The sequence below is a fragment of the Rattus rattus genome, chromosome 12 (assembly GCF_011064425.1).
Source record: "Rattus rattus isolate New Zealand chromosome 12, Rrattus_CSIRO_v1, whole genome shotgun sequence".
Classification (NCBI taxonomy): Eukaryota; Metazoa; Chordata; class Mammalia; order Rodentia; family Muridae; genus Rattus; species Rattus rattus.
The window spans coordinates 37,765,948-37,792,401 of NC_046165.1; the positions used below are offsets into that span (position 1 = coordinate 37,765,948).

The 26,454-nt window shown below is 39.8% G+C and overlaps 1 protein-coding gene across 1 annotated transcript in view; it reads left to right on the forward strand.

The window, feature by feature from the left end:
- Diaph3 (diaphanous related formin 3) overlaps positions 1-24,313 on the forward strand; it is a 336,634-nt gene extending 312,321 nt beyond the window's left edge. The window contains exons 21-22 of the mRNA XM_032917288.1: positions 22,848-22,943; positions 23,516-24,313. Coding sequence (XP_032773179.1) covers positions 22,848-22,943; positions 23,516-23,595 — 176 coding nt within the window. The 3' untranslated portion in view covers positions 23,596-24,313. The remainder of the gene's footprint in view (positions 1-22,847; positions 22,944-23,515) is intronic.
- Positions 24,314-26,454: the final 2,141 nt, after the last annotated feature.

Genomic DNA, 26,454 nt, shown 5'->3' on the forward strand with positions numbered 1-26,454 from the left:
ATGTGTGTTTTTCTGTGATTGGGTTACCTCACTCAGGATGATATTTTCGAGTTCCATCCATTTGCCTATGAATTTCATAAGTCATTGTTTTTGATAGCTGAGTAATATTCCATTGTATAGATATACCACATTTTCTGTATCCATTCTTCTGTTGAAGGGCATCTGGGTTCTTTCCAGCTTCTGGCTATTATAAATAAGGCTGCTATGAACATAGTGGAGAACGTGTCTTTGTTATATGCTGGAGCATCTTTTGGGTATATGCCCAAGAGAGGTATAGCCGGGTCCTTAGGTAGTACAATGTCCAATTTTCTGAGGAACCTCCAGACTGATTTCCAGAGTGGTTGTACCAGTCTGCAATCCCACCAACAATGGAGGAGTTCCTCTTTCTCCACATCCTCGCCAGCATCTGCTGTCACCTGAGTTTTTGATCTTAGCCATTCTCACTGATGTGAGGTGCAATCTCAGGGTTGTTTTGATTTGCATTTCCTTATGACTAAAGATGTTGAACATTTCTTTAGGTGTTTCTCAGCCACTCGGCATTCCTCAGCTGTGAATTCTAATAGGGTTATTTGTCCCCCTGCAGTCTTAACTTCGTGAGTTCTTTGTATACTTTGGATATAAGCCCTCTATCAGTTGTAGGATTGGTAAAGATCTTTTCCCAATCTGTTGGTTGCTGTTTTGTCCTGACAACAGTGTCCTTTGCCTTACAGAAGCTTTGTAGTTTTATGAGATCTCATTTGTCGATTCTTGATCTTAGAGCATAAGCCATTGGTGTTTTGTTCAGGAAATTTTCTCCAGTGCCCATGTGTTCAAGATGGTTCCCCACTTTTTCTTCTATTAGTTTGAGTGTATCTGGTTTGATGTGGAGGTCTTTGATCCACTTGGACTTAAGCTTTGCACAGGGTGATAAGCATGGATCGATCTGCATTCTTCTACATGCTGACCTCCAGTTGAACCAGCACCATTTGCTGAACATGCTATCTTTTTTCTATTGGATGGTTTTGGCTCCTTTGTCAAAAATCAAGTGATTTTCTTCACTATGGGGTCTTCTGGGTCTTCAATTCTATTCCATTGGTCTATCTGACTGTCTCTGTACTAATACCATGCAGTTTTTATCACTATTGCTCTGTAATACTGTTTGAGTTCAGGGATAGTGATTCCCCTGGAAATCCTTTTATTGTTGAGGATAGTTTTAGTTATCCTGGGTTTTTTGTTATTCCAGATGAACTTGCAAATTGTTCTGTCTAACTCTCTGAAAAATTGTATTAGAATTTTGATGGAGATTGCATTGAATCTGTAGATCACTTTTGGTTAAATGGCCATTTTTACTATATTAATCCTGCCAATCCATGAGCATGGGAGATCTTTCCATCTTCTGAGATCTTCTTCAATTTCTTTCTTCAGAGCCTTGAAGTCTTATCATACAAGGAATCTTGCATACTTGGTAAACACTCTCCCCCATGTTTGCTTTGTGTATATGAGTGTTTTGTCTTCGTAAGTGCAACCTATGCAAACCTGATACCTGCTGAGGCAGAAGATGTCAGAAAAGCATGCTTGGTCTCCTAGAGCTAGGCTTACAAACTGTTGTGCACAGCCATGTGTATGTGTGTGCTGGCAACCAAACCCACATCTGCTAAAACTGGGTGTCCCCCCACATAAGGTATCCTGCTTATAGTTTTCCCTCTATTCCTATCAGTTCATCGCCAGCCGTACCCCAGTCTAGATTCACTTCCTTTCTGACTCTCATTATAGAATACACAGGCTTCTAGAAATATATTATAAGATAAAACAAAACACATTGGAGTTAGACAAGACAAACAGAAAAGGAGCCCAAGGAAGGGCACAATACCATAGACCCACTTGTTTACACACTCACGAATCATAGAGACCCTGATATCGGAACCATAGTGTGTAAGCAGAGGACCCTTACAGCCCTGCACAGCCCTGTGCTTGCCTCTGCAGTGTGTGGGAGACCACAGAGACTTTGATCCGTGGTGAGTTACAGGGCCTCGCTTTCCTTGTCTGCTGCCTGCGCTCATGCTCTGCATACTCTGTCTGCCTCTTCTCCACACGTCCCTCCGCTCTGAGGAAGAGATTTGATGGAAACATCTGTTTAAGGCTGAGTTTCCTGAAGTCCTTCACCCTCCGTGATGTCCGCCTGACTGCTGAGCCTTCTCTCCAGCTCCTCTAAGCCTCCTCCTCATTTTGACAGACAGTCTTGGCAAATTGCTTCATAAGGCCTTAAACTCACTCTATAACCCAGGCAGTATTTGAACATACGGTCTTTCTGCCTCACCTTCACAAGTAGCTGACATTATAGGCTTGTGTTCCTTATCTGTCTTCTTCTAATCCGTAGCTGACTGAATACTATGAAATATGATACACATCAATTCATGTGTTCTCCTTAATGTATTTTTCTGAAGAAAACTTGTACTTGGTACTAGTTTATATCTAATTAACCATTAAGGTCATGCAGTACAAGGGGTATAGATTAGTATCTTGTTTTTATTTCACTTTCTTGAATCCATATTGATCAAGAGCATGACATAATTCACTTTATTTCCTAGGACCTGTCAATCACTTGTACCTCTATACCCCAGATATCTCAGTTGTTTAATAATTGTAAATTCTTAGATGATTTAAAGACAGTGTTTTATTTTGTGTACAGTTGAACACATTATTATTTATATGAGAAGTTAAAATATAAATCAAATTATAGGCCTAGAGCCAAACCAGTCAGCACCTGCATTCAGTTTTGTGGAAAGTACTTAAGCCATTTACTTTGCACCTATGTCTGTGGCTGTCACTATGCTATGAGTAGTTATAAGATAAATAGTAGTTTCCATAACATTAAAATATGTGATATCTAACCCTTCAGAAGTCATGACATAGATCAGTAATCTATAGACTGTAGCCTTTGCCTTTTAAGATACAGAGTAAAACAATAGCTTTTCTTGTTTCTCTTTATCACAAATCATCCATTTGCAAAATGATAAAGTGTGTTGAAAAAGAAGACATAACAGATCGAGTAGAAGTATTGTCTACTATAATTGCCAGGAAAACTCAATATTTAACCATATTTCTGAGTAAACAAAATGTTCTTGTCCATTGTGTTGTTTTGGCAGGAGAAGCTGTGTGTTTGAACTTGTGAGGGTTTCAGAAGCACTAGGACTGACTGGTTCATAGTGGGTCCAGGGCATGCTTTCCAGCTGCAGTCTTCCTGTGGTGCTGTTTGTATGTTTAGAGAAGAAGATCCGATATGTCAAAAGGCCAGAGACAGACCCAAGCTTTATATTTTTCCTAATATGCCATCTCTTTTTTTCCTCACTCCTCTGAGTCATTCTGACATTTGGTCCTTAGAGCTGAAGGACTTCCATTCACTAGATTAGGAATTGTTCATGAAGGTCTAAAGCCATTATCTCAAGAGGAGAAAACACTGAGCTCAGTATTATTTGGCTTTTGGTGCCAAACAAATATACCCCAGGGCAAACATGGAGAATTAAGCAGGGAAATTGAATATTTATATGTTACTTGTAATGGTATGAATTGGCATTAGTGGTTAGATGAAATTAGACATTATTTTGTAATAGGATTTTAAAATATTCCTGGATGGCTTTCTTTCTCAGATATCCAGTGTTCTTCAGGAAAATTAGAAGCAACATAATACTAACAGAGTGAATATTGAGGGCAGCCTTACCACAGACTAGAATGCCCCTAGGCAGGAAGGATATGACAGAGTAGTGTAGTGTAGTAACAAAATGGATGACTAACTGCTGTTGGAGATTATTGCCCAAGCATAGTGAATTGCAGAGTGAATTGTCACTATAAGCTTCCAATAATAATAATTATCATTAATGGGTAGAAGTGACAGTAATTTTAGTCCAATATAGTTCTCTGCATGTTTATTTTTAAACTATTAGTGCTATTCAGGAAGGAACTCTTGAAAAGCAGAAACATTTTTGTGGAATTAGTGCTGAATCAGAGGTTCCATCAGTACCAGTCAGGAGCTCGAGTGAAGGACAGCTGCTTGAGGAAGCAGCATAGATTCTGTCCTAGTCTTCCAGCTCCTTTCTGACTGGCAATTAGGTTGAAGATGCTAAGTGAGTGACAGTTCCTCCTTTTACCTTAACTGCAAAGTCAGTCACAGGAAGAGTACTTGGGGAACAAAAGGTTTATTTTCACTCAAGAAGTAAGAAAACGACAGCTTTCCACCACAATCAGTTCTGAGAAGTCATGCATGACTACTGCTGCTGCATGGTCTTGATGATCTCTGGTTTCGCAATGCTAATTATATTGTGTTTTCCGTGATGCTCAGGGAACTAAAGGCCGCTTTGTAACCTTTGTCCTCTATTATTTGTTTTAATGTTTTCTGAGGGCCAACACTGTTAATGTTCTTTCAGTTAAGGAACAGTGTCTGTTGATAGCGATCACTTATTATTTTTTAATGCATTGGTTATTTTCAATAGATAAATGTTAATTCTTTTAAATGATTTAAAAAGACTCAGCAGCCTGTTTTGCTGTGTCTGCTGATTGTATTTTTTTTTACCAGCTTTGGAGTTGAAAATATTATTTATTATCATTGGAATTACCTTTCTTTCGTTCTTAAGAAAGTACCCTAACTCTGCCCTCCTTTTACGTGTACAAAGATAGTCCAAAGGTTGCTAACTGAGCTTGGTCTGAGGCGTGTAGCAATTGCAATGTTGAACACACAAAAGTGTGCTCCCCCACAATCTCAGGACACTTGCCATCATATCTGCTGTTAGCATTGAGCATTGATTCCTTGTGTTACATTGAAAGCCTTGTGGGAATTTACCAACTGCTAAGAAGAATCTGAAAGATTTTTGCTAGAAACCTTGTTCAGAATTGCTACTTTATTTGGTAGGTGAGCATGGCAAGGAGGCTGGTTTTGAGTCTTTTCTCTGTTATGAGAAGACTCTCTTTATGTTAGTGTTACTCTACCCTAAACCTAATAGAAATAGAACACTGACTCAGCCTCTAAAGGACAAGGAGAGAAGGCAATGAGATCTCTTAGCAGGGTTTCCATTCCTAACATTAAAGAATGCCTGAGGGAGAGACATTGATTCCCTTTGATCAGACAAGCTTGCTAATATATGTTTCTGTGTGTGCACATGTGTGTATGTGTGCATGTATATGTGTGTGTGTGCTCCTTTATGCTTTTACCTTACTACAGTGAGGGATCTGGACAAAAATAAGTTTTGATAAACTTACCAGGGCCTTTGTAAAGTATAAATTTATCTTATTTCACTAATTACATAGGCACTCCTCTTTAATGTACAAAATTGGCCTATTTATAGACAAAAAAGCAAGCATCCCATAGTTTCTTGGGGGATCTCATGAAGACAAACTTTTTATCCATCATCAGCAGTGTCTTAGACCTTTTAATGTCTGCTGCTTTTAATATGTTATGTTTCCATAGCAAGTATTCAGTAAGCATTGCTAAAATATGAACAAATTTATGTTTAAGGGACTAGAATTCCCCAGTGATAATTGTCCTCTTTATGTTTACCTACTGAAAAGTAAAGTAGTCCAGTCATAGGACAAGATGTGAGATGTGTCATGTTTATTTTACACGTTTGTATATTGGAACAAATTGATATTTTATAGCCAATAATTTTTTTAATAAAATCTGGTTCCACTTCTAAGCCACTGAGTTCCCCCCACTTGTCTCTGTGCGTGTGCATGTATGTCTGTGTGTCCATCCATGTTCTCAGTAATTCCAGCACAGAGTTCAGTTATTCATGTTTGCTCATGTTTGACATTTGCTTCCCCTCCCTGCTTGCCTCCCGTCCTTTTAGAGAGTTCCCAAGTTTGCAAGCCATCTGTGTTCCTGATTCTGTTCTGTTTGGGTCTGAAACAACATCCCACTTTGACACATTTTCTCTTAACTGGTTTTGGTAAAGATGATCAACAGTGTTCCCTTGAATGACAACCAAGGAGATCTATTTCTTTTCTCCTAGGTTGGACAGTTGATGATGTCCTGAAATGATGTTTGGGTAGAGCTGTGCAGGTGAGGCATACTGGAAGTCTGCTGCTCTCTGGCCCCGTCCTGTGGGCGTGAGCCCAGGGCAGGCAGGGCACTGTCTGAGTTGCCTGTGAAGTAGATGGCCCTGCACAGAAGGCCAGATGGAATAGAGGTTGTTAGACTAGAAGGAGGAAGGCCACTTAAGAAGTTCTTGCATTAGTGTGCCAGTTAAATGCGGAAGACATGACCTGTGGGATAAGGGAGCTGGGATACCTGAACTAAGAAAACAGTGGATTCAAAAGAAAGTGCAGAGAGAAGATGAGGAGAACCTTGGAGTGAGTTGAGTATACAGACACCATAACGTGCTCATGACAATGTGAATGGAGCTTGTGTTTAGAACACATCGATTTTGTTTTAAACTCTTTTAATTCTGGGAGCTGAATGTGCCTAGGTGGACCTGGTAACAGATATAAAATACAGTTATTCAAAAAACTCCCCGTTCAGACTAATCGGGACGATTGTTTGCGAGTAGATACAAACACTAACTGGAAGCAGCTATGGCTGTTAGCCCATGAGGTCGCGTGGGGTATTCCATCCTGGAAAACCTGAGTGAGACTCTGGGTCCAGGTAGGAGAAAAGGAGAGACTGCATCTTAGTCCCACTTCAGATGACCAACAAACCCCATCCTCTCTCCTTCTGGTGAATTTAGCCCAGATACTCAGTTCCAGATCTCAGAATACCCTTGCTGAAGCTTGCTTCATGTTTGGTTTCCTGGCATGCATGATAGTGTTGTAGTTAGTAATTAGTCATTTCTTGAAATATTTTTAAGCACTAATTATACCTTATCTGGCATTCTGAAAGACTTTCCCAAGGCTCCCTTGTGATTTATCCTTACAATTAACTTTCTGACCTAAAAAATTAGAATACTGAGCATTAGAATGCCTCCTTCATTAGTGGAATTATTATTGTATTGGTAGAAAATCCTTCCTACTAAAACTTCACTTAAGCAAATGTTTATTTAGTACATATGATGCCATGCTGCTATCCAGTGCCCTGGGGAAACAGAAGTAAGCACACACTCCGCCTGTGTGGCCTTGTATTTACCCTGGAGACAGACAAGATGTAAGTTAAACACTGTTAGAAGGCTATACATTCTAAGTAGAACAGAGTTAAGTAGGAATAGAGACATGATGTGCAAAAAGACCATCCAAGTAATTAGGTGCTTGGTTGTTTATTTGTTTTCCATTGACCAAGATTCCAGGCATTGTGGCCAAGGTTGCTGTCCTCTTTGAATGCACATGTGATCATGTAATGTTACCACTTTAGCTTAGCAGGCAGGCAACCATGTCTGAGTCCTTTGCCCGTATCTGAATTCAGGAATATATGCATATAGACAGAACTTTAATTAATGAACAATTACTCATGTTGACTATTTGCTCCCCCACCTACCCACCCACTCCCGCCTCACCTCTAGCATCCCCCTTCTCTGGGGCAACATCATTGAAAATCTTAGTTTATACTACAGAAGTGGTTGTCTGCAGAGGGACAACTCAGTGTTTTCCCTGACAAATACTCAATACACACTTTAGTCCATTAAGAACTGAGTTCATTAATGTCCGTTAACTAGCAGCCTCATCTACTTATAATTTATATTTAATATGGGCCATGTTCAATGTAGTGTAACTACTTAGGTTTATCGTAAAAGGTAGAATGGCCTCCTGTGATCAACAAGGTTCTGAGATCAATTTAACCTGGATAAAATCTTTATCCATAACAACTGTCAGTAGAAATGACTAGCATTTCACTAATTAGCTCACCATTTATAACCCATAAGCTTCTCACAGATGGGAGATGTTTATCAACACCCACAGATGTGTGCACAGCTGACTCTCAGTTATCCGCAGAAACAGGGGACGGAGATAATTTAGATTCATTTATAACACACACCCATTTTAGTTCATCACAATCTCCCCTTTTATTGGACTTTTTACCACAAAGCAATCTAATTTCTACTTCTGAGATGTACAGTTGGCTCTCAGGAAAGGTAAAACTAGAACACACAAGCTTGGTAAATACATTGAAGCACAGAAAGTCTTGTTTTCTGTAGGTAGAGGGTGAGGGGAAATTATATATACAGGCATATTGTTAGATGCATCTTTAGGACAGCATCCACATTGCCTAATCTGCTGAGTAATGGAGTAGAAGCTGGTATAGCCAACTCGTTCCAGTTTGTACAAGATACTTCCAGTTTAATCACAGCAGACCTGTATTCTAGCAAACCTTCTAGTCTGCAGAGTAGAATGGTTAAGAGTCCTAGTCTGTGCTCTAAAGTAGATTCTGTGATGGTGGTAACAACTTAAAAGTCTTAAGTATAGGGGGCCAAGGGAGTGAGTAAAGTTTCCAGTGGAAGCAAAGAATAGTGTCAGAATGGGCAAAGCAAGAAAAACCAGAAAAAACTTGAAAAATAGTATCCATAGAAGTAGCAGGAGAACCAAGTCATAGAAGTAGCAGGAGAACCAAGGCCCTCTGGTCATACAGCCCAAGAAGACTAGACTATTACAGAGAAGAAGAAGTTAACATTTTTACCAAAAGTGAATTCAGGCAGAATGAGCACCAAACCCATCTATAAGGTTGAATCAAATTCCAAAGTTTGCTTTAGATGAGAAAGGTGAACAAGTATGTAAAGTAACATTGACCTGAGGGATGGCAGTGGTGCATCAGTGCCACGTGTGTCAACAGTGACATTTTATAGTGGGAGGTATAGAGGTATTATTAACAGTCACAGACATGATCAGGGAGAAAGCAAGGGTGTCCCTGTCTTTCACCTGTTAGATTCCAGGCATATTGAGAATATCAACAATAATTACTAGAAGATGGTGGTAGGGGTCATCTCTGCAAAAGCCCAGATGATGGGAATGTTTGTTCACAAAGTTGAGATGCTAGTGACATCTGATGTGAGGATAATGTTAGAGGGAATAAAGATCAGAAGTCTTAGCCATTGTCTAGCAGTAATGAAGAATGATAATGACTGTTTTAATGGCCTCAGGGCTTTAACCTAACTGTGGCAGTTGCCAGTGGATGAGTCGTAGGGGGTTCTTACCGTTGCAGAAGTCTGTGTCAGCTGACTACAAAGTAATCTGGCTAGTCAACAAGCAAGGTGGTGGTAGGCCTAGATTTTAGTATGATGATCTAGCCCGTCTGAAAATGACAACCTTTTCTAATGAGCCGTCTTCCCCAGATGGGGGAAGCTGATAATGCATGGGTGGTCAAGGCTGGTAGGTGCCTTCTCACAGACGGGAGCTTATGGCGAAAGGCCACATACGCGACCCAAAGTGCCTCTTCAGTCCTCAGCTCAGTACCTCAGTCCTCAGCTCAGAAGCAATGGTCATTGGTTCCTTGGGTGTTCTTTTCACTGATTCTGTGAACAGCCTGTGTAGAGGCAGCTGCCAAATGACCACGTTAGTAATAAGAAAACATATATATGGCCAGATGACTCAGGAAGGGAAGAGTCTCCTGTGGCTCATTAGCAGTTGAGGCTCAGAAAACCCTGCTGATGGGTTTAGTCTGCTGTTTCCAGACACTTCTGCTAAGGAGAAATGCCTCTGTCCTTTCTATGAAGAAGGACTTGACTCTGAGTCACCCGCATCTCTTTATTGTGACTGCTTCTTGCAATAGGCAGTTGACTCCCAGTGCGTTTATGTTGTTCTTGTCTCTTATTTGGTTAAGGTTCCAACTATGGAACCTATGTGGCTTTGTGCCTTATCAAACTTCCCATAGCACTTTGAAGTGCAAATCAACAAAGCTAAGGCTCTGAACACTTCTGTTATTACCTAACACCTCTGAGCTAAGAAACTGGAGTGGAGGGCACGAGCTGTCGAATCAGAAGCGATTGTTCACATCCTGTCTGCCGCTCTATGGACACATCACCTCCTGATTTCCCGCTTCCCGGACTTTACAAATTTTTGGAGTGACTTTTGTAGAAGGTGGAACAAGAGTCTAGGTATAAAGATTTATGTAAAGGACTAACAAATATGATGTTTAGTCAAAGCAGTGGTTGTTAGTATATCTGAGTTCATATTTAGATTTAAATTACTTACCTTACATATCCCTTACTTCCTTTAAGCTGTTCTCTGGGTCACCTAGTACCAAATTTTATTTGGAATTCTCTATATTCCTTTTGCCAATATTTTGTAGCAGTGGTTGGTAAAAGAATTTTCCATTGTTCTCTTGAGAGAATTGAGTACATTTTTGCCTCCAGAGTTTTTTCATTTGTAATTGTTAATGAGTTCATTGAAAGTTCATTTGTCTCGGTTTTCATTCTTGTTATTCTGTGGCTTCTGAAGCATGTCAGTTCCTACCACTGCCACTTGCTACTCATTCAGATTTGCCTTAATGTCCTTTTTCCTTCTCTTTAAAAAAAATTATTATTGTTATTGCAATTAAGACTTTTAAAACTGTTTCTACTTCTCAATACTAATGTGAGGATTTCTGCATCAGACTGCGTAAGGCATGGACAAGGAGCACCATATTTTAATAGAATAAATCCATAAATCTCCATAGAAACAAAGCAAAAGGGAACAAGTGTTTATAGCGCTTTGCTCAAAAAGTCACACTAGCAGTGATCTGGAGAGCAGAAGTCATAAATTCCTTTGTTTAGGTAAGATTGACGATAGTGAGGTAGGTTTAACCAAGAACATTTTGGAAACCCGAAATGCTGATCCACAAGTCTCCAGTGTTTACTATGTTTTCTGTGGGCTTCACTGATTTAAAGACAAAACATTTAACCATAAATTTAAATATATGAGTGTGTGAAATGAGATCCCAGAAATCCTCACTTAGCCACAGCTGGGGTTTGGAATCCCTCTTGCCACTGTGCAGCACAGGGGGCCAGCACTCTGCTTCATTCTTGAGCAGGGAGTTACTAATTGTGGATGAAAATTACTCTCCCGTGCTAAGTCCCAAAGAACAGCATCTCAGGGCTGGTTCACTTAGTACTGAGCACTTTATTTGTAGAATTGAGTTAAACTGCAGACTTCATAGTTTGATATTTTCCACTCCTTCCCGAACAAAACAGTTTGAATATTCTGCCAGCACCTCAAAATCAATTCATTTAAAACCTAACTTATCATGTTCCACATAAAACCCGATTTCCATGTTCTCATTTTGGGTTAATGATACCACCGTTTCCCCAGCCACCCAGGCTTGACACCTTCACACCATGCCAGCTTTAATCACAGAGAAGTACAGTCTTGATTATTTCACACCTTTCAAAAATACTCGGTGGCACTTCTTCAGCCTTGAATCCAGGCGCCCGCAGCCCGCCTCCCTGACCTTATTTTCCCCTTCCTCCAGTGCAGGCCATCTGCTGCTGTCAGAGCATGACTGTCAGGGACCCTCTGGGCCTCCTGCCTTTGGAGCCCCACCCGCTGGCTCCTCAAAGCCTGCTGTCCATTTAGCTCAGCTTCTCCTGTGAAGTTACTGATACCCTTTCCTAGCTCCGCCCTTCTGCTCTTTTCCATCTTTGATGTTGAACTGAGCATTTTCATCGTCTGAAATCTCTTCATTCTTTGTCCAACAACTTTGTAAGTTAAAAAAAAAAATATGAAGACTTCTTCTAACTCTTCACTAATATAAATAATAGTAAAACAAACCCAAAGTCTATGCTAGCACACTTTCAATGGGAAGTAAATGTTTGCCAAGCATCTCAAGCTTGCTTCTAGGAGTAGGTGACGGTGTTGGTGACAGATGAAACTTCTACCAGAAGTGGTGGCACACTGTCATTAACCTTATCCTCTCAGGGTTACTTCCTCATTAAAGAGTCATGGGAGCATTGTGTGTGTCGTAGCTTGTTAAATATCGTCACCATTTTATAGCCATGTGCGTGTTTATATTGATAGGCTATTTTATTGCAGGGCACTCTGCGTCAGCAACAGAAGGCTCTGCTCAGCACCCTGGACCCTGTGCCACACACATGGTCCACAGAGGGAGCGTATTTACCGGGGAGTCAGTGACGGATGATTTCTAAGTTTTGCTCTCTCTGCTGATTGCTCGAGTGGGTCACAATGAATCCATTCATCAGATCTGAACACCTAAGAGCACAATACTTTAGTCATTTTAAATAAGCATATATTTTAACAACAATTAATCACTAGGAAATTGACTGGCTCCTCCCTTTATCACTCTGTGGTAATCATAAAAACAGAAATGGAAAAAAAGTCATTTTTGTCAAATGACAAAGCTATGAATGATCAGAGAAATATCTGTGTTCAGTGTCTTCAATGATAAAATAACTGCCCTCCATTTTGATTAGCTGTACTTTGGGAGGGGCTTAAATATATTTCCCTACTTTTTCATACATCTATGAATGTGGAAAATGGGTATCATCATTTAGTCTTTTCCATATGAGCATTCATGGTGTTTCTAGCCTCCTGAAATTATAAGCCGTATAATACTGCATGTTATTTAACAAAATTCTTTGCATACACGGGAATTGTATATGTATGATGATTTTCTTACAGAAACACTTTTTCATATGGCATGCAGTTATATCTTTGATAAACACTGTTAAATTAATTTTCAAAGAGACTATTCATTTTTAACAACAATGGGTAAAGTGACCTCCCAAGCACTTCGGTTTGTTTTAAAGACTTTTTCAATTTTCATGTGCATGTGTGTTTTGACTGCATGCATGTTGATGCATCCTTGTGTGCTTGCTGTTGATGAAGGCCAGGAGGAGGTGTTGGAACCACAGAACCTAGAGTTACAGGTGCCTGTGAGCCATAGTGTGGGTGCTGGGGATTAAACCTTGAGTTTTCTGGAAGAACAGCCAGTGCTTAACCACCGAGTCAGCTCCCCTGCCTCCCATTGCCCCAACACTTTCTAATATTGATTTATCCTCTGCCCCTAACATTCTCTAATATTGATATGTCATACATGTTAACATACACATAAATGAAAATGATCGCCCACTAATTTATTTGGAATATCTTTAATTGTGAAAAAGATAGTGGGGTTCACCTTTGTATAGGTTTAGGGTCCTAAAATGGCATACCATACATACTTTAGTAACATGGTAGGAACAGAAATTCACTTCCCATAGTGCTGGAGTCAGAGTTCTGTAAGATCAAGGTACCAGCAGATCCAGTGTATGGGGAGCACTTGTTGCCTGCTTTATAGTGATGTCCTCCATTTGTGTCCCCGTGCTGGACAGCAAAAAGGCTCACTTGGGTGTTTTCAGCAGACTAATCCCCCTCAATGAAACCCTAGTCCCAGGATTTGGTCCTTTCAAAGCTCCACCTTTCTGCACCATTACTTGGGGGATTAGGATTTCAGCTTGTGAATTCTGGGGTTTTACAGATGAATGACAGTAAGGGATGGTTCCTTGAATGCACTATCTGCTGAGGTATTTGTTGGCCATTACCTTACTGAGTTGCATTTGTTTTTATGGCATTCAGCCCTATGAGATAACTCACTTTAAATGTTTTTCCAGTTCATTCTTTATTGTTCATATGCAGGCTTAGTGTATAGTATGTCTTTCAAGATTTAGATATTTATATGACTTTTGTGTTTTGGCATTTTATTTGAAGATCTTCACATTTTAGAACTAATAAAAATTATTTTTCCCTCTATGTGCTCTGTTTTTACAGATTAATCTTTTAGAGTTGTAATGTGTAATCTACTTGGAATTGATTTTGATGTGATTAGCAAGGTGAGCAGATTGCTGTCAGGACAGTAGGTACTAGAAGTCTTGCTATCCCCTGTTGATTTGAAACACTACTCTTAGCATGAATGGGCTTTTCATTTTCATGACACATTTAATAGGTATCACCTAAACCCATGAATGTGACACATTGCTGTCCAAAGTCATTTGACCACAGAATCATCTGCTCTTACCTTTACTCGCAATGTTCCATTCAGACACAGGCTTCTTGTGGGACAAGTGTTCTGAGAAAATACAGTTAGAAATTCTCTTACCTAGAAAGATTCTTTATTTCATTTTTAATATGTTCTTTTGTGTGTGTGTGTGTGTTTTGTATGCATTCTTTTTTTATCTTCATTAACTTGAGTATTTCTTATTTACATTTCAATTGTTATTCCCTTTCCCGGTTTCCAGGCTAACATCCCCCTAATCCCTCCCCCTCCCCTTCTATATTGGTGTTCTTAACAGAAATAGAACTGTATCACCTACTCACTTCCGAGCTCAGCCCCTCCCAGTCGCCCTCTTCTGACTCCCTCCTGCGTCCTCAATCCTTAAGTTGATACCCTCTTTTTCTCTGATTATTATTGTTGTTACTACATGTGTGTGCATTTACCTGTATGCAAATTGTATGCAAATGTACTCTACTGAATCCGTTTTTTGTTGGTGGCAGGCACATGGTTTCAAGGCTGACTACTTTGCATTGGAAAACCTATACAGTGGGATAAATTATTTCTCCCATCAGTCATTACTCGCCTATAGCTCCTTGTCTAGGCCTGAGGCCCTAAGGAATTAGTTCCTTCTGGGTTAATATGTCCATTGATATTGCCATTGTTCCAATCTTGAGTTTGCAGGATTTCTAGGAGACTGTTTTCCAGCAGACCTTTGGGATTCTACATTTTACAGTCTGTTTGCCCCTACTTCAGTGCTGTTTCTTGAGCCATAGAAGCAGTAGCTGTGGTGTATCTTCTGGGCTTAGGTTTTTCATGGTGCATTGATCTCTGCATTGTGTCCACTTGTGGTTTTCTGTGATGGACTCTACTGTGAAAGAGACTTCTTTGAGAAGGGACAACTCATGCACATGGAAGAATTTTCAAATCTTTATACATCTATTTAATTCCTTAATGTAATATTTTATAATTATAAATTCATACATTAGTTGCATGAGTCCTACTAAGTCATGGGCTGTAATATGTTTATGACTTTTTTTATTTTGAAAATAAAGTTTTACTTTAAAATATTCAGAAGACAATTATTAGATACTCATATGCAGTAAACAAAATATTATCCCAAAATCATTTTCTTACTTAATTATAAATTTGGAAATAAAAAGCAACATTACTTTACAGAGTACACTGTTCTCATATGAGTGTACTGTAAAGTCTGAGTTTATAAGTCTGGGAGACTTTTGTTTCATTTTAGGTTCTTGTTTAATAATCTTTTATTTTTCGACATTATACTATAACTTCATAATTTCCCCTCCACTTTTCTCTCTTCAGATCCTACTGTATATCCCTCCTTGCTCTCTTTCAAATCCATGGCCTTTTTTATTAATAGTTTTTACATATATATGTGTACTTAAATATATATGTGTAAGTAGAGCCCGCTTGGGCCTGTATAATATTGCTTGCATGTGTGATTTGAGGGATGACTCCTTGTTGTTGGATAGCCTGTTCTCTTTCCTGGGGAAGACTGTTGTTTACCCTGCTCTCTCATTCTCTAGCTAGCTGTAGTTCTCTGTGTGCGTAGTGGAGGCTGAGAGGACTTTCCCTAAACCAATCACCTCTCTTAGGCTCATAAACCACTTTAGCATTTTTTTGAGATATGATCTCCATATATAGATATTATATATGGAGCTGATATTATGGGTATATGGCCTCCTCATGACTACATGATCTGCAGTATTATTGATGCAGTATTTATATTGCTATTAACTTGTTTGTCCATATGTATTTATAATATCCAAAAATGACTTCTGTTATTGAGACATAAAAGCACACATAATGAACGATCCTTTATGGTTAGTTTAAGTTATTTGCCACTAAGCTTGACAAAATAATTATTATCCCCATAACCCATACAGTAGAAGAGAGAACTGACTCCTGCAAGTGACCTCTAACACACCCATAACCCATGCTCACACTCAAACCCACAACTAAGAGTTGTAAAACTTTTTGCGAGATCAATTATTTTATAATTGTAATCTCTGCAAACTTAATTTAAATCATGGAACTATCTAAATTAAAATCTAGATAAGATGTAATCCATCACGTGATGATTGTGACTTACACATTTCATTGTATTTGTAAAATATTTTTCACTTAGGTTTACAAATATTCTCAGGTATTTCCCAGAACAAGTAAACCTACCATTAATGTTAATATTTTGACTGCCAGAAGGGGGCACCATTCTACAGTTGCAGTTATAACTGCCACAGTTCGAGTCCATGAAAAATGGGATAATAGTTGCGGACATGTACTCTGTGTATGTCTAGAAACCACCCAGATGTCTCCTATGCCTCATTGCATAGCAGTGCATCTCACATGGCCACTCTAGCTTTGCTGGCAGGTGTCTGGGGAAGTTGGCTGTTTTCAGCTTCTTGTCCTTAGCTTTTCTAGCCTTTCTAGTTAAAGGGGACAAGGGATCAGGTGATGGTTGAGAATGGATTTGTTACATGTCCCAATCAGCAAACAAGGAGAGACACAGTATTAAATGTAATAACAGCTAATGTGGATCTGACCTTCCCAGGTACAGACATGGTCTTTATACAGGTTAACTCAATTCTGACAATAGGTGATTCTATTATAGAACCATCTCATCGATGTGAGAAGGGCTGAAGATGGCCAGAAGCAGGACTGAAACTCAAGCACAAGAACTAGTAACACTTTGTATTGGTCGATTTCAGGATGGATGAGACTTTTCTTAGAAAATACTATAGTTTTTGCTTATAATGTCCAACCCATTCACATTAGACAAATAATGAATACAGGAAAAGAAAATGGAACAGTTTAACTATTATACTTTATCTTATCCCCAGATCTCATTGCTTATGGTTGGTGGTTGTTTGCAATATGAAAGTTATCTGTTCTGATGTTTCTCTTTGTCAGTTAAGTTCCGATGAAAATTGGCTCTCTACATCCCTTGACTCAAATTTTCAGCATTTCTTCTGTATTAAAACTAGTTCAAGGATTTCATTTGAAGTTATCCCTGCCTTTTTGCTGTCTGGCTTAAATAGTATTTTCTGCTTTAATCTAGATGGTTAAGGGCTGAGATATTGTACCAAGGAAAGCCATGTGACCTCTCTCTAAACAGCTGCACAGAGCAATAATTCATGAAGGCATGTTAGAGTAACAGCCGTGTTCTTGTGTTCTTCTTGAGGGTTGCGTTAAGCGTGAGCCAGTAAAGTTTGTGCAGTAGCACACTTTATAAAGTCTTTAAGGACACTGGATTTCCCATCCCTAGTCTCTTGTTAAAGGGTAGGCTTTAAAATTGTATCACTTACTTTCTTAAAACGATTCCGAGGTTGTGAAACTTAAAGAATGTGGATGCTAAAACAATGACAAGTTTAGACAAAAAGAAACAAACAACAACAACAAAAAAAAAGCTACCTATCACACACACCACAAACAGCAGAAAATGGCCCCAGAGTGAGGACATGAGAACCTTCACTGCTTCCTCATGCCCTCTTTCCACTCAAACTGGGCTCATGACATCCCCTCAGCTCCTGTCTGCATACTCTCTAAGTGGGCTCTCACTTTACTATAATGTCAATAACAACTGAACAAAAATTAGTTATTAATAAGTTCTACCCATGTGCCAGGCACTCCGCAATCGAAATTATCCATCCCCTTTGATGATTACACTAACTTGGTGAAGTGAATGCCTTTCTATTCCTTTGAGAGTTGGGGGTCAGCAGACAGGGAGAGAGGATGAAAGGAAAGTCCATTGATTTGCAGAGAACTAGTGTTCAAATATAAAACATCTGTATCAAAAACCTATGCATTACTACTCCACTAGTATGGATATTCTTCCTTGGTTATTGTGGAACCGGTGCCCTTGTAAGTTAATCAGTTGGGCAACCTCGTTCATCAGTTTTTAATAACAATCAGTTATCTTATGACATCTCAATACATCCCAAACTAAGCTCCTTTCCTGGCTCAATTTCTTTTATTACCAAAGATGTTCTCGTTTTCCTTGAATGCTATGCGTGTACATCATGAAGCCCAAGCCAGCAACCTGAAACTGAGCCTCATCTCTGTTTACAATAGCCCCTTAGATGCACATCAAGAATTTTCTGTTCTTCTTTTCCCAGCTCTCACTGTCACCACCTCTAGTTCATCTGAACCACTAACCATGTCTCTCCTTTTCTGCCAAGCCATGAGGTGACTGTCGCACAGAGTGCTTTTCTCAGTAGAAATATAATGGCAATGCTTTTTAGATTAAAGGGAGTTTGTCGTCACTCATAAAGATAAACGCCAGACTCCTCAGCATGGCCTAGCCAGCTTTCTTACTGGAGAGCTGCCTGTCTGCAGCATCTCCTTCCTCACCTCTGGCCCTCTGCCCTCTTTCTGTTCAAGTCTGATGTCTCCAGGTGGTTCGTTAGCCTCCTGAAATCCAGCTGATGAAGTTCTGACCCCAGAGATAAACCTCCCTCTTCCAGCAGCTCTGATATTCTCTAGGCCATTCCTTAAGGTGTGTGTGTCCAGGAAACCTCTGGCCACTAGCCGTTTGCCCCACGCTCCATGCTGACTGCCCCTCCCCTAGGATGTGCTCCGGTTTCTGACCCAGAATCCACTGCAAGGTGTCCCACCTTTGTGAACTGTCTTCCTCTTTCCGACAAGTGACTGCCTTAGGCTAAAAATCAGTGTCTTCATCTTTTACTCTTCTGTAAATTTTCAGGAATCTGAAAGCCACTTTTTAGATGGCAATTTTCATTTTACATGTGACTGGGGTCCTAGTAAGTGGCTTGGGGATTTGTTTCCCAAGATTCTCTGCCCACCTGTGCTTTCCTGGCACCCACCAGCCTTTGCCCTGTTAGCTTTCATATAATCACAGCACAGTTTATGGTCATCAGAAGAACCAACATTTATAAAATTGTCCCATTCTATATATTCCTTGTTTCCTTACTACATGTTGCTATTATAACAGAAGTCCTCATATATGATAATTTGTATGTAGGAGAGATGATATTGGCTCATGAATTTTGAGGTTGAGATATTCTAAAATCAGGGCTCTCTCTCCTCTCCACAAATAATACCTTATTCCTTTGAAACCTACATGGTATTGGTGGGGTGACCAATGGCCCAACACTCTTTCTAAGGGCGATGTCCCTATCCATTTGATCTCCTCTTCATCACTTAATCACTTCATAAGGCTCTCCTCCTAAGGATAACAGTGTTGTTGATGTGCGAGCCTGCAGGCTATGGCCACTGTTGTCACATTGTTTATTTTTAAGTTAATATAAACTAAAAACAAAGTGCTTAAGATTTGCATTTATCTGGCTCCGATTTTTTAAACTTCTTACAATAGATTGTATAAACATGATGGTTGATTTTCTAAGTGGGCAGGCTTCAGATCTTAATCCTGCTTCCCCCACACAGCTTGTCTCCTCTCCCATAAACTGCAGACTGCCCTGGGCTGAGCTCCTGGGCATCCTGGGAATCCTCTTACATTCACTGGCTGTCTTCTCCCTTCTGTGTCTCATCCTCTCACCCCTTGTTTTTTGTTTTGCTTTTACTCCTTATTTTGACAAAGCATCATGTGTTATTCAGCCTTCTGTTTCTTTAACAAAATATCCAAGACACAGGGGAACATTTCTTTGGGCATTCAGTTTTAGAGATTTTAATCCATTATCAACTGGTTCTGTCGTGTCTGGGCCATGGTAAAGAACAACTCCAGGTCAGGGTGGAACAGCAGTGCTCATCTCATGGTCACCAGAAGCTTGGATGACAGGGAGAGATAGAGCATGTTGTCAGCCCCAAAGCCACCCCCTCAAATCAAGAAGGTCCCATTTTCTAAGCATTCATCACCTCTCAATAGTTCATCAAATATCTCATCAATGGATTGATCCATTGCTAATGTTTAAGCTTTCATGAGCCAATCACTTCCCAAGAGCTATGTCAACTAAGCCTTTAGCATGTGGATTCTGAAGAAATTCTAGATCCAAACCATATCATATTTGCTGTCTCTGAGAAATCATGTCTGGATGACTGCATTGTCTGAGCATGTCTATTTTCTGTTCCCACCTTACTGAAAACTGACCTATTGATTACCTGGAAATAAATCTCTTCAGAAGCTGGAAATCATTTACCTCCTGTCTTTTCACATTCAGTGGGCTATTGAGAAGTCTAGCCAGTCCCATTCTCGGTTGTCTCCTCTGTAAGCTGTTTGGGTTTGATTGCCAGTTTTTAGCCTTCAGGAAACTTAGAATGCATCCTTTCTTGGTTGTGTGAAATTTTAACGTTCAGTCTTGGCTGAAGAAAATGGTGTGTGGGCCAACGCTCCCATGCTCTGTGTTGAGGAGTCCCACAAGTCCTTGGGGTGCCATCTTACTCATACTTGTAATAAGAGATTGACTTTCAAAATAGTATGCCCCACTAGGTTGAGACCAGAATTTCCAGCTTAATCCCTGACATCACCTGGTGTTCACTCAGACATGTCCATAACCACCTAACTATCATAGCCCACCAAACCCAAGAATTCTCCTCATAAGAATCTTCCTCCATCCATGGGCACCAATGCTCTCAGCTGCTTCCCAGCTGCTGCTGCTCCTCCCCATCCTCACCTTATTGATTCTACATTGGAGATGTCTCCTCCCAGACTTGTCTTCCTCCATTTCCCTCAACACTGCAATTTTCAAAGTTCCATTTACAAATTATGGGAGGCAATATGTTACTCAGTCCTGCTGGGGCACTATTTCAGGTAGTCGATTTCACAGAAGAAATGAGGCTGTATTTTTAATGTAAATTGACTTTATTTCCTAGGTGTATAGTAGAAGGATGTATGTATAAAGATTTAAGCAGCCTTAGACATCATTTGATTTTGCACATTTGCCTCTGTCTCTGCTATTTCGTCTTCCAAGCCCTCTTCCGCTGACAGTGTCCACCCTTTAACATCTACCTCAGTATGTGCTTCTGCAAACAGGAGAGAGTGCTTGTTAATCCGTACAACTTAGGTATCATATGTGCTCAGTGATACATATAAAAAATAAAGTCATGCCTTTAATCCCAGGACGAGGAAAGCGGAACAGGTAGGTTTCTGTGAGTTCTGGGCCAGCCTGGTCTATAGAGAAAGTTCCAGGACAGCCAGAGCTACAAAGAGTAAACCCAGCCTTGGTGGGAAAAGAAGACCAGAATGAGCTCTTCCTCAGCTAGTCCTCTCTTCCAGGAGCTACCTGTCTCGTATATAGTGCAGTCCAGGAAACAGCCCAGCTCGCAAAGGATGACACGCTGTTGTGTGTGCCGTATGCCCTGAGCAGGCACACATAGGGCAGGGCGTGCTCTCAGGCGGTCCCAGTGTCTGTCCTGAAGTGGTGCTAGGAGCCAGCTTAGGAAAGAAACTGGGAAAGACTCACTGTGGAGAGCTGCATTTCAGAGTCATGGAGACAGAGACTGCAGCAGTGTGAGTCACCTGGTGAGCCTGAACTACCAGCATCTGTCCCCAGGGACCCGCAGGATCAGCCTTCCTGGCCACAGTGCAGTCAGCACCCACCATAGCTTAGTGTTCATACAGTGTGATCATCTAGTTCCAGCCTCACTCAGGCGGTTATAACAATTACAACCCAGGAGCAACACAAACACTTTTATATTTACTGTCGCCTCATTCTCCTTTCCCCTAAACCAATTCTCTATTTTTCTCTTCGCTGCTTTTTTTATTTGCAAGCAAACATAATGCTAAATTTAAAAAAGAAAGAAAATTCTTTTATTTATTTAAATGTTTACATTCACTAATAACTACCTTTGATGTTTAATATTGCATGAACTTATGTTTAGGAGAAATATATTTGAATTTAAGTGTAAATTTTTAAAGATTAGTTAGGTAGTTACCTATTAAATTGTCTAAAATATTTTATGTACTTTACAGTAAACATTGAAATGCTTTAGAATTAAATTTATGTGTAAATTGACAACTTCTAAATACTCTGATTCTCACCCACCATTTTTGATCACACCTCCAAGGTTTAGCTCTCTTCTAAAAATGTGTGGTAGGAGCAGATGGAAAAGCAGCTGATACATATTTATATGTATGCATCTGTTTATAAACTGTAAAGGAGTGTGGTTTTGTACTGTACCACATTCACATGTCAATAGTTCTCTATAAAGAGATCGTGTCTCCAAAAGAGGAAGGAAAGAAAACAGTGAAAAAGGTTCTTTGGAAAGGAGTATCTTCCCTTGTGGATGTGCTGTTAGGGCAGACATACAGTTTAATAGAGAAGGCTGGCAAATAACCTGCTTTAAAGGACAAGGGAGTCCTTCATGTACCCTAAGGAATGCTAGCCTCTAAGTTGTTGAAAGCACTTCTGGGTTTACCATCTCGATTGTAAAAGAAAACTTTCATGAATTACATGAAAGTTTGTAGTGATTATTCTGTGTCACCTCAAGTCAGAGAACAATATACACATTTTATCTACCAGAAGAATTATATATCAGGGTAATGTATGTGTGGGGAGGGGAAGGGGTGTGATTACAAATATGTTCGCTCATAGAATCTTGCAAGAAGTGTTTCTATGGTAAGTTTTGGCAGACCCAGCTTCGGTATAATGAGAGGCACTGTACCACACACCTGATTGCTTTTAGAAACTAGTCTGATGCTTTAAAAACAATAACTCATTTCTAGGAGAGAAAATATGATTTATGATGACCCCAGACACTGGAAGCACATTCCTTCTAAACTCTCCGTGCCATTGGTCTATAAACACAGTGCTCCACACCGAGTCTGGGAAGCCCTGTCCCCCTAGCGGACAGAACACAAGGACTAATGAGATGGCTCTGATTAAAAGATGGCTGAGTAGGACAGAGCTGGATCTTTTCATGGTTTGAAATCCCTGGTGTAGTTCTGGTGTTCTGTCCGTTTGCTCCCTGCCATCACCATCGCCTGTTTGCACGTGTGCTTTGACATTGCTCTGGTAACCCCGAGGACTGATGGAATTCCCTGCATCTCTCTTCACAGAGGGTGATGAGACAGGAGTGATGGATAGTCTGCTAGAGGCCTTGCAGTCAGGGGCTGCCTTCCGCGACAGAAGAAAAAGGACACCAAAGCTGAAAGGTGAATTCTTTTCTTATTTCACGTTACTTTCTAGGGAAGAGCAGTTTCTCTCCTTAATTCTTTTAAAGTCATTTGTCACAAGAACAGTGCTGTGGGCAGAAATTGTTCCTAACTTTCCTAAGTTTGCTTAATCCCTTGCAGAGACAGATGTCAGAGAAAGATGCACTCCAGTTGGCTGGTGTCAGTAGTGCATTAACAAATCGCTGTGTTGAACCTAGAAAATCCTGACTAGTGTGATAAGTCTCATCATAAGAAGCAGATGCACCTTGTCCCAGTGGAGGTTAGGGTCCTACAGTTAAACATGAAGTACAAATCTGAGCATTACTGTTCCAAGTGTTTCAGGGCATTGAAACATGGCATCATCGTTAAAAATACCTAAGCTTGGGGGTTGGGGATTTAGCTCAGTGGTAGAGCGCTTGCCTAGGAAGCGCAAGGCCCTGGGTTCGGTCCCCAGCTCCGAAAAAGAGAACCAAAAAAAAAAAAAAAAAAAACCTAAGCTTGGAAAAATCACATGATATTCTGTTACTTCTCAAGTCAAACACACTTTTAAAATTTTCTCTCTTTTTTAACAGATATTCGGCAGAGTCTCAGTCCAATGTCTCAGAGGCCTGTTCTCAAAGTTTGTAACCATGGTAATAAACTTTATTCATAAATTGCATGTTATTCTTACCTGCTTTTATCCTGTTGGTCTATGGTTTTTACTGTGCTGCTATTGAAGTTCTCAGGCTCCAGTTTAACGACGAGAGTAAAGGTGTGTAGATGTGTATCTTCGCTCTGAGATCACGGGCTCTGCTTTTCCATTCTTGCCTCATTTCCTTGAAGTTGCTTCTTCAGTTCTTCTAATTAGGTCGCAAGTGAATGTTGTGTTACAGTTGTATTGTTTGAAGTGTTTTCTTTTTTCACATTTCTGATCAGAGTTGTCTACTGCAGCATTTCAGAGCAATGCAATTTCCTGGTAACTACTTTAAAGTACTTTCAAGATACATGTGAAACAGTGAGACCTGTGTTCATTTCTCCCCTGCCTTATTTGTCAGTGCAGTTACAGACAATTCAACTCTCCCTTTGGAGGAACCATAAATACAGATGAGCCGCATGGGCCATTACAAGAGATGATGCTACAGTTTTTAAACTGAGTGACTTCTCTTCATCTCTAATATTGACCAAGGAGTTGAATTTTCTAAAAGATCCTGTAATGTCACCTGCCTTGTCTGTGAGTCTGTCTTACAAGCGTCTTCTCTTACTCATTTGGTGTCCGTTCTGTCAAGTTCTCTGTTCTTGGACTCTGCTTCCACACCGTGTTCACCGTTTGTGAATCCATTGATTCACAGGGAGGTTGTTATCAAAGTTGGCTGTATTTAACAGAAAACCAACCTGACAGGTTTTTATCTGAAGCTTTGGGGAGTGCTTTCGGAGTTCCTTTCTATGAGTATTAAGGTGTGACTGAGAAGGCGTGTGTACCACACTTCTAGGTAAATAGTTAATGAAGTAAGAAAATCCAGGGATTTCATGATGGCCGAATATCTGGGTAGTCAGAATATTCTTAGTAAATGCTTAGAAATGACCGGAAAGATGGAATCTGTAACAGAATTTTAAATAGATCTTTCAACTTTTTAAAGTACGCTCCAGCTTTCGGTTGGCCTTTTACTGTTCTACCAATGGCAGAAGAGAATTGGAGCAAGTGACGTTCATTATGAGTAATAAGTAATCTGAAATCTTAGCTTATGATTGATTTTACTCCATCATGGAACAGAATTGTAAAATGTCTAGAGAATAGTGGGGACCTGAACTTTAGAGATGATTTTGTTTAGCAGAGAAGTGAATGGGAAATCCACAGAGGCTTGAAACATCTCGGGAGGACAGAGCTACCGACAGTCCTGTGGCTGTAATTAAGTTCTCTAATTACTGCCACACTTCTTCTTTTAATTACAGAGAGGTATTTGAGCATTTTTGACTAATAAAAGTCTTGTGCTTATGCACATTATTCTTAAAAATAAGTTTGGTTCTTTGGATTTGAATCTGATCAGAAATGGGAACAGGAACAGTAAATATCAATATAAAATCACTAAAGGAAATTGAATGATTGCATTAATATTAGGAAAAAAAGACTTACTGATCTTTGTGGCATATCCCTTTTATAGTAACAACTCAGCCCCTGTTCAAAATCATACAGAAAAACCATCACTAAGCACAATGGTTATATTACTATGACAGCATCCTAAGCTTAATTTAAATAAGAATTGTAGATGCTTCAAAGGCAAAAGCTATGTAAGGGAACTTCGTTCCCCAGCCTTGGAGAGCCCACTCCTTCTGGTACTATTATTAATAAATGTCTGGGCTATAACGGCTCAGCCGTGATTGCTTATAAACTGTGGTGTTTCTGTTCATTATAGAAAAGCTGCTTCCAATGCTAAAATGTACTGTCGTAATGGCTTGGGCTATTGTGACAATTAAGCTAGAATATACAGCAGCCAAACAACATATACCACAATGATCAAAAACTCTTTCTTCTAATATTAATATAATCAATTAAATTGTATTTAGCACTTTGTATTGACATTTATCATTTCCTCTAAACATTTCTGACAAAGTGAAATGAATCCAAATGAACAAAAGTCCAGGTATATTTAAAAATCTCATTTATAAAGGGTCATGATAATAAGATGATATTTTAGAGTTACTTGTATGCTTTGTAAAAATTTTGTTTTCATTAAAAATATTAATATTACAACTGATCTGTGGTTGCAGTACAACATTGAGCCCACTTTTTAATTTTTCTATGCTTTACACTACTGCCAGATATTTACAATTTATGAAGCTATAGTTGTTGATGTTGTATTTTTAACTTACTTTTGTAATTATTTTAAGCTTTGTAACCTATTTGCATTCTGCATAAGTGGCATAGAATAAGCATTAGCTGAGTCACTGGCTACAGAATGCATTCTGTGTATTCTGTTTACTTCTCAGCACTCTTGTGTCCGTGTCTCTGTTGAAAGTAATCAAAACTGAAACAAGTCTAGCATCCTCCTTAAAAGCATTCTGTCAAACTGAATCCTTTCTCACAGAGAAAACGCAAAGTCCAAGTTCATAATGTTTTCCATACCACCATGAAAACAACCATGTGACCAGTGTCTGATCTCCCCATATAGGAGCTGATGTCTTCTTGCATCTGGTTTCTCTTGTGGGATAAAGGGAAGCTAATGAGATGCAGCCTCAAGGAGGTTCCTCAGCCTCTGGTCTGCTTTGCCGCTTGTTCCCAGATCTAACCCCTAGACAGCACTGTTTCGCTAGGCTGCAGTTTCGATTGCAGAAGCATTCTTCTGGAATGATGGCCACTTCTTATTTCTTTTAATAAAACCACTGTGGTAACATCTACATTAGTTTTAACAAGCAGATGCTATTTAGAAATATCATAGAAAATATGTGTTTTGTGTGTGTGTGTGTGTGTGCGTGCACACCTGCATGTGTGTGCATACGCTTTGTATAAATATGTAACATGCCACAAATTTAATCC